The 12,420-nt window shown below is 41.0% G+C and overlaps 1 protein-coding gene across 1 annotated transcript in view; it reads right to left on the minus strand.

Moving 5' to 3' along the window:
* The window catches only part of LOC116066621 (IgGFc-binding protein-like), a 40,807-nt gene extending 32,244 nt beyond the window's left edge, over positions 1–8,563 (minus strand). The window contains exons 1-6 of the mRNA XM_031322807.2: positions 8,483–8,563; positions 5,116–5,166; positions 4,879–5,009; positions 3,793–4,451; positions 1,408–1,841; positions 77–243 (exon numbers count right to left, since the gene is read on the minus strand). Coding sequence (XP_031178667.2) covers positions 77–243; positions 1,408–1,841; positions 3,793–4,451; positions 4,879–5,009; positions 5,116–5,164 — 1,440 coding nt within the window. The 5' untranslated portion in view covers positions 5,165–5,166; positions 8,483–8,563. The remainder of the gene's footprint in view (positions 1–76; positions 244–1,407; positions 1,842–3,792; positions 4,452–4,878; positions 5,010–5,115; positions 5,167–8,482) is intronic.
* Positions 8,564–12,420: the final 3,857 nt, after the last annotated feature.

Here is a 12,420-nt window from a genome sequence, read left to right on the forward strand (position 1 = left end):
GCGCTGTGGAGATAGAGCTGGCAATGTGAGACTAGTGTATATTTGGTGATGATTGGTCGGGCTGTCCCAACCCTACCTGGAAGTCAAAGGGTCGGCCATCAAATGTCATATAGTGGGGGTCACCCTCTGCCTGGCAGGTAGCTGTAGAAACATGGACGCATATTCCATTCACACATCGCTCCTTCACTCGACATTTCACTTTTTCACAGGGATCCGGGGCTGGTGTAGGAGGGGGGGCACCACCTACAGGAAATACAAACACACCATATGCATTGCATGTAGCACCATGGCAGACACATTTTATTGTGCCATCATCATTAACTGTGCACGATACTTCATCACGTTTCTCTCATCCCTTTTAGCCATAAATTAAGTGAAATCTTCAGTTATCAACCCATTCGCCTCCCTTTTCTCATGCTAAACAGCTATTTCGTATATATTTGTATTTACAGTATATTGTATGGCTCTATTTCTGTATTTATTGTGTATTCCCTATTAATGTTAAATGTTTGTTTGTGTATGTATGCACCATTCACCAAAGAAAATTCCACGTAAGTGTAACTTACTGTGGCAATAAACCCTTTTCTGATTCTGATTCTGATCATAACTGAATGAATCCATCATTTTTATGCATGTGTGTGTTGTGGACAACAACAGCAGTACTCTGGCTAACCCACAAAAGACAAGAACACCGTGTACGTATGATGTACTGTACATTTAGTTGTGTGTGTGTGTGTGTGTATGTGTGTGTGTTCTTGTTTAACTATATTCGTGGGGTCCAAAAACAGGGAATACAGTATACTTTTGGGGTCCCGACAGCTTTGTGGGGCCAAAATACTGAACCCCACAACTTTAAAGGGCCGTTTGAGGGTTAAGACTTAGTTGTAGGATTAGGGTTAGAATTAGGTTATGGTTAGGGTGAGGGTAAGGGTTAAGGTTAGGCATTTAGTTGTGATGGTTAAGGTTAGGGTAAGGGGCTAGGGAATGCATTATGTCAATGACGGGTCCCCACAAAGATAGTGAAACGCACTATATGTGTGTGTGTATGTGCGTGTGTGTGTGTGTGGCCTTGTTTAACTATATTTGTGGGGTCCAAAAACCGGGAGTCCAGTATACTTGTGGGGTCCTGACGTCTTTGTGGGGCCAAAATGCTGGACCCCACCAGTTTAAAGGGCTGTTTGAGGGTTAAGACTTGGTTGTAGGATTAGGGTTAGAATTAGGTTATGGTTAGGGTGAGGGTAAGGGTTAAGGTTAGGCATTTAGTTATGATGGTTAAGGTTAGGGTAAGGGGCTAGGGAATGCATTATGTCAATGACGGGTCCCCACGAAGATAGTGAAACGCACTGTGTGTGTGTGTGTGTGTGTGTGTGTGTGTGTGTGTGTGTGTGTGTGTGTGTGTGTGTGTACCTCCAGAACAAACTCCAGAAATGCCATATGAATGCCAGAATATTCCCCCGTAGGCGTAGACTGCCATTCGGGCGTCACCTTGCACTTTGACATGACTCTGCCGTTTCCCCAGTGGTACGTTGGACCACACCCAGCCCTTATCTGACAGGAAGTCGCTCCACTTAGGTGTTTGGCACAGTCCCTCCACACACACCTTCACACTGCCGGCCCCCTGCCTCTCTGACAGGATGGCAACATCATTGTCAAATCCATTCACTGTCTCCACCGTCCAATCACTGGCAAGCTTGCAGGAAGGAGTCAGTGTTATTAGAAAGGGGTCATTTGGCAAGTTGTTGCTGAGAAGCAGCACCATTACTTTCTTGTTGCTCTTGACAACCAGTGGCTGTTTGTTGATCAATGTCTGCAAGGTGACGCTCCCAGCTGTCGGCAGCCTCCTGTTTGTGTAAGTGTGATATGTTTACTTACTTAGTTAGATACGTGTAGTTCAAGTTTAGATGAACTGAGTAAAAAATATATAGTTTCATTTATAGTGAATATTTTAATAAAGAAAATAGAGACACAGAAGTTTCAGAGGGAAGAATGGACAAATGTGATGACTATTTGTCAATGATTTAGCAAAATCAATCATAGATGATTTTACTTTAATTACACAGCTTTGTTGAATACTCGATTCTGGTTAGTCAATTACAGCATTCTAGGGTCTGTTAATACTGAATAGCAGACTGCTTGTGTTAATTATTTGCTGCATCTTTTTCCCTAAATGTTGCCTACACCATTAGGATTTTCAAGGAACCTTGCATCCTTGAGGGGGTTCCTCAAGGAACCTTTTTGAACTCAAAAGGTTCCTCCACAGTGAAGGTTCCTTCAGGCTCTTCTACTTCTAAGAGTGGTGTAGGTGTATTTTTTTTTCCAGTTGTTTGTGTTTTCTTCAGTTGCATTGCGTTGCGCTCTCTTTGCCGGTTAGAAAACTAGATTAACATGTATATATTCAAACCTATATTACCATACGACAATATGGGTGGTGTGTCCCCCCTTCCCTTCTAATACTACCCACAGGAAAGTTTTATAAATTAGCACCCCTAGTGGTGGCAGGAAATACGTCCTCATATCTAAACTAGAGACGCTAACGATCGCGGTTTTAAACACGTCATTAACATTGTGAAACGGTCCCAATACTTAGTTAAGTTGATTCAAAGATGGTGGTTTGGGTTTAAATCAGACGTTACTTCGCTTCGGGTTACACACTTGTTCCGCAAAGTTAAAACATTTTTTTTTACTTTACTTTTGTTTTTAACTCGCGGTATTGCAATGAAAAATCTCTCTGCAGCTCAGTTCTACTATGATTTTTTAATCCAAGGACTTTTTATTTTGGAAAACTTCCCTCGAGCTGAGAAAAGCGATTTAAAAACCTGCTCACGATGCCAGCAGGCAACTCCATTGAACTGAATAGACGCCATTTTGGAACACAAAAATTTGGTGCTGTGACATACCAGATGTGAGTCAAGTGCAGATGTGAGTTGCGCATGCGTCACTTTGCGACAAGGGCTCCCCCTCCTCAGCAGCCCCACACAGGTAGGCTAGACCAAATTTCGCGCAGATCTGTTTTGCTGTTAGCCACAGAATAATGAGATAGGTACATTACATAGCAGTAATTTATTATTTAGCGTAGGGCATCGCATTTTCACGGGCATGATCCCTGATGTCAGTTCTAGATTAGAGGCTGAAGTAGCCTACAAGAACCTGCTAACGAGAGACTTCTGTAACGTCAATACAATAAAAATGGACCTACATAACGAAGTTCGTTCACTGCGGGCTACAATCAAACACAACAAAGGCTGTCACTTGAATGGCGTTTTGAGCTAACGTTAGCAATCAAACAATCATAGATAGCTAAAACGTTTTTGAAATGAGAAATGATTTCCATCTTCTGTTATTGTTTGTAATGGGAAAAGTTTATTATTTTTTGCTTGCAGCTGGATCTGGATCCCTTGGCGTTATGCCGTAAACCGTTTGAATCTGAACATGCGCAACTCACATCTGCACTCGACTCACATAGGGTAGTGACAGTGCTTTTATTCTTGGTCATCTTACTTCCTGCTTTGCTCCCGTCATACATACTACAGCCACTGGAGGGCGTTGTCAAAATATAGGTCGTATTTGCTGCTGCAAATGACTTATGTGGGCGTTTTCTGGGGAGGACAGTCTCATTACGCTGTGTTCTTATATGTTAGATAGATAGATAGATAGATAGATAGATAGATAGATAGATAGATAGATAGATGGATGGATGGATAGGTAGACAGACTGGCAGAAACAAAACATGATAGCCTTTGCTGTAGCTTCAACAGTATACTGTATATTGTAATGAATAATATTAAACTCAACTGTTTTTCTAAGTTATGGTCCTTGTGCACTGTCACCTCAGTGTTGCCTTCAGCAGCTACAATCACTGCCCAGTTTGTAGCCTTAGAGCTGCCGGTCCAGGGTACCATGTATTCTTTACCCAGGCTTGCCACATGGGGGAGCTGTTCATATACATGGTCACATGTGTGACCCAACGCCAGACACTGGTGGCCTGCTAGGACAGCAACAGGCTGCTGGGATCGAATCCGCATGCCTGTCAAAGTTGTATGACTTCGTACGAGGTAGGATGCGTAGGGTGCCAGGTTAATGGTCACTGCCGTCCCACACTGCCACCTAGACCCACCTCTCAGTGACACATCAGCACCAGGTACGATGATGATCTGGTTCTGGCTATTGCCATTAACGATAGCCAGTAGACTGTCCATGCTAGGCACGCTTCCTGTGGGCGTGTACACAAAGTAGTCAGTGCCCAGCTCTTCTGTTGGGGAAACCACCGCGCCATCCCCTGTGGCGTGGCGTTGGTTGAAAGAGACCACAGAGATTGCAGTACTAGATGAGATTCGAACCGCTGAGTTTGCAGTAACAAATTGCTCCTTGAGCTCGCATCCAAATGGCAGAGAAACCCAACGGCTTTCACCTGCAGAGAGAGTCAGCCGGCTGGAGAAAGACACTGAACCCACCTGCAGATCAATACGTCTGGATTTGTTAAACATTCATGAGCACATTAAAACAGACTGGATGTTGTCTTTCATGGAAATGTAAAATGAGCCTAATGGGGGCATAAAAAGAGTCTGAATTAACGGAAGTACATTTCCAGGATAAAGCCTTAAAGAAAATGTGGACCTTGCAGCGAGGCAGGCCTGCTTGGTTCTCTCTGGGAATTATTGTAAAGATTTACAAAGAATATTTTTACATCAAAAATCATATCTCGTTATTAAGATCTGTGTTTGTCTTTGGTGAATGTGCTTTGCTTCTGGGCTGCAGCCTGAAATGTACTTTTCATTTTGCTAAGATGCAGACATCCGCATGCTGCATGAGTGATAATTAAAGGACTTTTTTTGCACTGTTGCATTGTCCAACTCATTTACTTAAAAATATGATTCGCACCTGTATGTGAACATTGGCTGCAGAGCCCTGAGCAGTCAGAACCACATGAAGTCTGTGATCAACAAAAGCACCCTCGTAATTAGGAAGAAATGTTGTGATGAACTCCTTTCCTGTAGAGCAACCATGGCATACTGGAGAAGAGAAGAAGAGAGGAGATTTTGCAAAGAAAATTAAAGCATGACAAAGAACTTAGACTTAGTACTCAGTGTTAATATTGCTGGCCTCCTACAGGTATACCTGCCAAGAGTGCAGAACAAACAGCCAAACACACCGCAAGGATTTCCATGGCTGAAAGAGAGAGAGACAGAGGGACATACACAATGGTAAGAACTCATGTTAAACCAATATACATAATGTTACATAATGAATCAAAGGAAAAGTTGCATGCACGTGTTGACTAATGTAATACCAGGCCCGTAGCCAGCCTAGTTGAAGGGGGGGGAGGTTCTTTCTTGTTTTCAAAAAGTGGACCTTTTTGCAGTTTTTTCCTCATTTTGTATTTAACTATGAGGTTCAAATACTTCATTTTGGTGACTTTGTATGCACTAATTTGTGATGGATTAGTTTATCTGCTGGTATCTTAACGAGCACCCTTTTTGATGCACCGAAAATATTTACTACAATTTTGTCAAATTACTTACCAAGATCATTTACCACCTTCTTTAGTCCAAATGCACACACGCATGCACGCACGCACGCACACACACACACGCACGCATACACACATACACACACACCTTAAACCTCACAGATTTAGCTATGAGTGCATAAAGTTACTTGCGTGGATTGTTGATACATTAGAAGTTAGATTGTTACATGCGTGCCAGTTAACACATATACAGAAGTACTGCTTTTAACAAGATTAGGGCTTCGGTTTGGCTTAGGAGACAAGTTTAGGAAGACAGGGACAGACTGAGGACTGTCACTGACACCAGAACAATGGGTGGAGGCCCTTCATTTTCAACATGACAAAAATGTGGAGACATGAGGTATGCAGGTTTTAATTTATACTGTGTGTGTTTTTATCTTGTAGCTGGTTGATGGAGTGCTGGGTACTTTAGTCCCGAACAATGTATCATCATGTTATAAACTCATCATAGGTTGTCTGTGTAAAATGTGTAAAATCTTAACCCGAGAAAACATATTAGATTAAAGTAGTAGAGCATAAAGAACAATATTTCCCTCTGTAATGTACCGTAAATAAATGTATATTGTGACATGTTACCTCAAAGATGCAGATTTGCAGATGCAAATATTTTTTGATTTACAATTTTTTATTCAAAAATATGTACACGCACCGCACACACACACACACACACACACACACACACACACACACACACACACACACACACACACACACACACACATGTTTGTTTCACTGCCTTTGTGGGGACCTGTCATTGACATAATGCATTCCCTAGCCCCTTACCCTAACCTTAACATCACAACTAAATGCCTAACCTTAACCCTTACCCTCACCCTAACCATAACCTAATTCTAACCCTAATCCTAAAACCAAGTCTTAACCCTCAAACAGCCCTTTAACCTTTTGGGGTCCAGCATTTTGGGCCCCACAAGGCTGTGCAGACCCTACAAGTATACTGTATTCCCCGGTTTTTGGACCCCACGAATATAGTAAAACAACCACACACACACACACACACACACACACACACACACACACACACACACATACACACACATACACACACCTCAGTATAACACAAAGCAGCAGCACAAACCCCAAACTCAAAAATGACCAATGCCCCAAACAATTCTAACAAAATGAACATTACTGTAACTTTAAATGTAGAATTTGGACTGAGTTTGTTTGGTACTTTCTACATTTTCCTTTTCTCTGTAGGACTACTGAGAGAACCTGTAGAAAAGGAATCATCCGACCATCTGTGCTACATGTGTCAAACACAAAAGACCATAGAGTAAGTAGCCACCCAAAGGCCTTCAATTGGGTCATATTTCTCATATTTCTTTCTCTCTCTCTCTCTCTCTCTCTCTCTCTCTATCTCTCTGATGGCCGCTCATCAAGAGTCAGGTTCTGTCCGAAGTTTCCGCCTGTTAAAGGAGGTTTTTCCTCAACGCTGTCGCACCAGATGTTACAGAGTGTGGTCTAGACCTGCTCTATCTGTAAAGTGTCCTGAGATAACTTCTGGTATGATTTGACACTATAAATAAAACTGAATTGAATTGAATTAAATAGAGCTCAAGTTTTACTGTAAAGAGTTTTGACTAATCAGAAATGAATCCTGTAGCATGAATCCATTCAAACTAATGTTATTACAGCTTGATAATGTTGATAACTTTATTGTATACATTCTGAAAGGCAAAATAGTTTAAAGATCATTTAAATAATCAAGTTTAATCGTCAGATCACTTACAGAAATATTGAACCCTCAATCTTTGTGACATTGTAATAAAAATTTTACCCCACGAAATGCTTTTGGTTTGTCTTCCATATTAATACAGCTGGTTGAGCAAAACCAGTTTAAATATGTCAGAGGAACATTAGTCTGTACTAACATTGTCCATTGCTAGGATTAAGCCTGACATCTGACGCATGGTGTCCCTCTCCTTATACGGACGGTTGCGATTGGTTTGAAGAAATACAAACAAGCCAGAGCATTTTCCCCCTCTAACCAGAATAGATAAGCGGGTGGCCGGGTTGGCTCAGTTGGTAGCGCAGGCGCACATATACCGAGAGGTTTATGCCTCGACGCAGAGGTCCAGGGTTCGAGTCAGACCTATGATGATTTCCTGCATGTCTTCCCTCTCTCTCTCTCTCCCCTTTCTCACCTACCTGCCCTGTCCATTAAAGGTGGAAAAGCCCAAAACAAAATCTTAAAAAAAAAGAAGAAAAAGAATAGATATGCAGTGTAGCCAGACATTACTTCATACTCCAGCGCTGACACAGCACTGTGGAGGTCTGGCAATGCAAGACTACAGGAATGCTAAATTTGCATTTTGTAAATCCGAATTATTGATACATTTGCGGTTATGGCTAACTAGCATTAGCTCTAATACTGGTTGAAGTAGCAGAAGTACAAACACTTGTAGTACTGACAGTAACACGACCCTGGCTGGCTGAAGACAGTTTACAATTATGCCAGCATTGGGTTAGGTGAATTAATACATGCCAGATCCAGAGTAGTGCAAATAAATCCTCAAAGAAATCACAAAAAGTCAAAGAAAAACAATTTAAATCATGCTCACAGTTTGATTTTCAGACATTCATGTCTGCTACTAATTTTATAACTGACAAACTGTAGACACACTGTAGCCACTGTATAGTAATAATAATAATAATGGAGAAATGCAAATCAATACTAATTAAATATATTTTCCATACTTTGAGAGGAAACTAAACAGCCATTTCATTTTTTACAGAAACTACCTGTGTATTGAGTTTATATATGAAAGTGATGAATTGCATTTCATCACCTGCAGTCTTCATATACTATAAACATGTAACACGTCATAAACCTAAACATTCTCATCAAATGAGCCAAGATCCAATGTCATAATGTAAAACCCTGTTATAGATCCCCAACCAGCACAATTATCAGTAGAAGCATCCATACTGTACCTGCAGCTGATCATGGAGAGAGTGGATGGAGGGAGGCAGGACGGAGGGAGACTTATATCAGCGAGGGGCAGTGACACAAAAACTATCACATGTTGGTGTTCTTTAGTTAGTTCTGCTTGATTGAAAAACAAATTGAATATTGGTGTGTTTATTTGCCGTGTGGTTACTGCATGGAAAAGGTGTTGGCCTGACATGGATGTGTTCGCCCATGTCACTTAGACGTACAGTATAAACATCAGCCAACTATCTTTCAATTTTGCTCAAACGTGGAGATCTCAAGATCCGCACTCTACAGCATAAGCAGCACCATTCTTCCCATTAAGATGGCAAAAGAGACAATGAGTGAGTCAGCTGTAATCTGTAATATACTATTGAAGTAGGATGCCTATTTTCTTTTGGGCACGTGGGCCTTGGTCTGAAAAAAACAACAAACACAGATAGATAATAATGCATTTGTGTAAAGTGTCCGTACTTGCTTTCCCGTCAAGACTAATTACACGACAACAGACATGTCATTTTACCGCACTCACACTATAATTTTCCTCTGTAAATCTCTCATCTGTTTACTGAACAGCCATTTCTGGCTCCGCCTGCATCCCTCTTTAATCTCTCTCACAACAACACACTGAAACATTAGTGGACTGACTGTTAAACTAACATGTACTAAAGGTGGAGATGGGTTAACACAATGACATGTACACAATGTCTTAAATATACACATTATATTGTATACCTAAGAATGAAAACTAATCCACTTAATATATTAGTATGAGCAGTCTATCATGCCTGTATCACACGCTGACAACCGCCCTGTTTTCATAACTGCACTAAGCTGTGTACAGTTGACAGTCCTGGCCTGCCCAAAAGAAGGTGGCATCCCGACCTGGATCCAAGTAATTTATTGACCAAAAGCAAATGAATGGAACATTGAAAGGGCGTGGGTTCATTTTGCGTGCACGTGCCGTCACAGGAACTCCCCAGTACACCTACAGTAAATCCAATTTCCAAATAATTTTGCTGAACTAACATGGTCAACACAGTACCTGTTCGATTTATCCACCAGCAAACATGCATCTCACTTCCAACTCCATTATTTTACGTTTATCTGACGACAAAAACGATAAAAACAATTGTTTAATTGGAGAAGTATCAGCCTATCAACGTCCCAGTGGCATCCTGACCTGGATCCAAGTAATTTATTGACCAAAAGCAAATAAATGGATCATTGAAAGGGCGTGGGTTCCAGTGAAATCAGAAGTGTATGCCTGACTGCATGAAGCTTTAACGAAGTTGTTTGATCGTCCCACGTATCACTAAAGCCAACAACATCATCTAGGTAGACCTGCTGCAACCATATTCACAAGGGAATGGAAAGTGGTGGGCGCTTAGTTTTGAAAACTGAAACTAATTATAAATATATTTATACAGTCCAAAAGCTATATGAACACGCAGACATTTTGCGTGCACGTGCCGTCACAGGAACTCCCCAGTACACCTTCAGTAATTCAAACTTTTCAAATAATTTTGCTGAACCAACATGGTCAACACAGTACCTGTTCGATTTATCCACCAGCAAACATGCATCTCACTTCCAACTCCATTATTTTACGTTTATCTGACGACAAAAACGATAAAAACAATTGTTTAATTGGAGAAGTATCGGCCTACCAACATCAATGTTGTGTTCAATAAGATGTGTACACTCAATAAGCTAGGGTAGTATGAGCTAACAATATATTGATATTACACAAAGTCTCTAAGTTTTTTTTTAGCCTAAGACAGGATCATCACTGTCCAACCTTACATCAGGAACATCATCAGGACCTGAAGACTAGAGGATGGATACCCGAACCGAGCCCGTCGGGACCCGACAGTACCTGACGGGCTGGGCCGGGTTCGGACAGATATACAAATGACGTTGTGGTTTGGGTCGGGCTCGGTCACATCAGCGTGATAAGGCATTGAACATTTTAAATTTAAAAAAGCTTATTATGTAAGTGTGCGCCTGTGTTAACGTGCACTTTTAACAGTTGTAATGTAGCAATCAAATCGTTCAGGATATGGGCCTATGAAGCTCGCTTGAAACGGCAAACCTACAAGTAGTCGGTGCCATCGGAAGTTCCACCGGATGTCCCTCATTTTTGGCCAGATGTCCGTTACCTTCCTCTTTCTTTGTGTTGGTGTTCTAAACTCTGGTGGATTTATAAGGACTATGGTTAACTGCTCCTCAGATCTCTGCAGGGTAAATCCAGACAGCTAGCTAGACTATCTGTCCAATCTGAGTTTTCTGTTGTGCAACTACTTTTGAACGTACACATGTTCCACCAAAACAAGTTCCATCCCGAGGCTATTTGGCAGAGGCACCGTTGCTCCGTCCGGTGCTTAGCACCACCCAAGACGATTATGATTGGTTTAAAGAAATGCCAATAAATCAGAGCATGTTTTTCTCCCATCCCAGAATGCTTTGTGGACTAGCCAGACTAACCTACAAGTGACATGAGAACCTGATCACCAGGGACGTGCACCGACATTTTGGGCAGCAGAGGCTCAAGGAAAAATAAGGCCTAATAGTTAATAAATAATTGTTTATTTGAAATTTAAACAAAACGTTAAAGTGCCCATATTATGAAAAAATCATTTGGGGTGTTATTTTGTGTCTCTGGTGCTTCCACACGCATACAAACTTTGAAAAAAAACATCCATGCTGTTTTGAGTGAGATACAGTTTCTGAATGTCTTCTGCCTTCAGTCTCCAGATGAGCTGTTCAAAATCTGCAGGGCTTTTTACGTCACTAGCCGAAACGAGGTGGCTAACCGTAGCATGCTAGCTCGTTCTGAATGGCAAAACACTGCTACAACACACACTAGTTCACCATAATCTACAAAAGGACTACTTACATGTCCCTGTTCTGCAGGTATTCCACGCAAAGTTGGAAGTGTGCCCTCGTTTAGAAGAAGTCTCCCGGCTAATCCTGCCTTGTACTGACTGAAGCTGTAGAAACAAACAGCTAGCTAGATGGTGTGATCTTACCTAGCTACTGCGTATGTGCGACTGACCAACAAAGATGTTACAGCAGTGAGAGGTCTTACTCTGTAGCTAAAACAGAGACCTGAACACAGGGTGAAAAGAGGAGCTGCAGCAATGTGCAGTACAACAAAAATATGGTGTTTTTTGAAAATTAAACCATGTAAACCTATTCTGATACAGTCTCAAATTACAATTATGAACCTGAAAATGAGCATAATATGGCCACTTTAAATATATTAACACAACTCTGACTACCTTAACTGATTTTATTTCCCTTGCGCAATTGTTCAATAGATTTAATAAATACTCAACAAAATAATCAGTTCACACAGAGACTTTTGAGTATTCACCAGGTTAATCAGAAACTGCAAAGGAAACTCTGCCACAATGTGCATGTTTTCTATGCTACTAGTTTCAAGTATGTATTTAGAATAAGTGACTGCACCAAGGAGAGGGACATCGTTTCAATAAGAATTTGTTTATTTTGCAAATGCCAATAAATCATTTAAATTCTTTTGGTGCCATTGGAATAAATAACACTTCAATCTCAACAAAAATCTTCACACTAGACTGAAGAAGGCTGTTGCTGCAATGAAAAAACACTATTATTAGATGAGGAGCCTACAATCCAAATGATGAAGTTACTGTTTAATGCAGGACACTTTTTTCATGTTGTGGTCAATTTAGAGATTTTGGTATATTTTGCTTCCATGTCTTCTTTTACTCTAATGGAAATAAAACTTCCAAAATACACATTTAGATGGTATTTGTTTTAGGTTGCATCTGTAGATTTCTTCTTAATTAATTATTTTTTTAAAACCTAACATTTAAGGGGGAAAGACTATTTTTTGTCACATACAGCAAACATCTCCTCCCTATCTGCTAGCTGCCTCTTCCCTGAACACACTGTA

The sequence above is a fragment of the Sander lucioperca genome, chromosome 10 (genome assembly GCF_008315115.2).
Source record: "Sander lucioperca isolate FBNREF2018 chromosome 10, SLUC_FBN_1.2, whole genome shotgun sequence".
Taxonomy (NCBI): Eukaryota; Metazoa; Chordata; class Actinopteri; order Perciformes; family Percidae; genus Sander; species Sander lucioperca.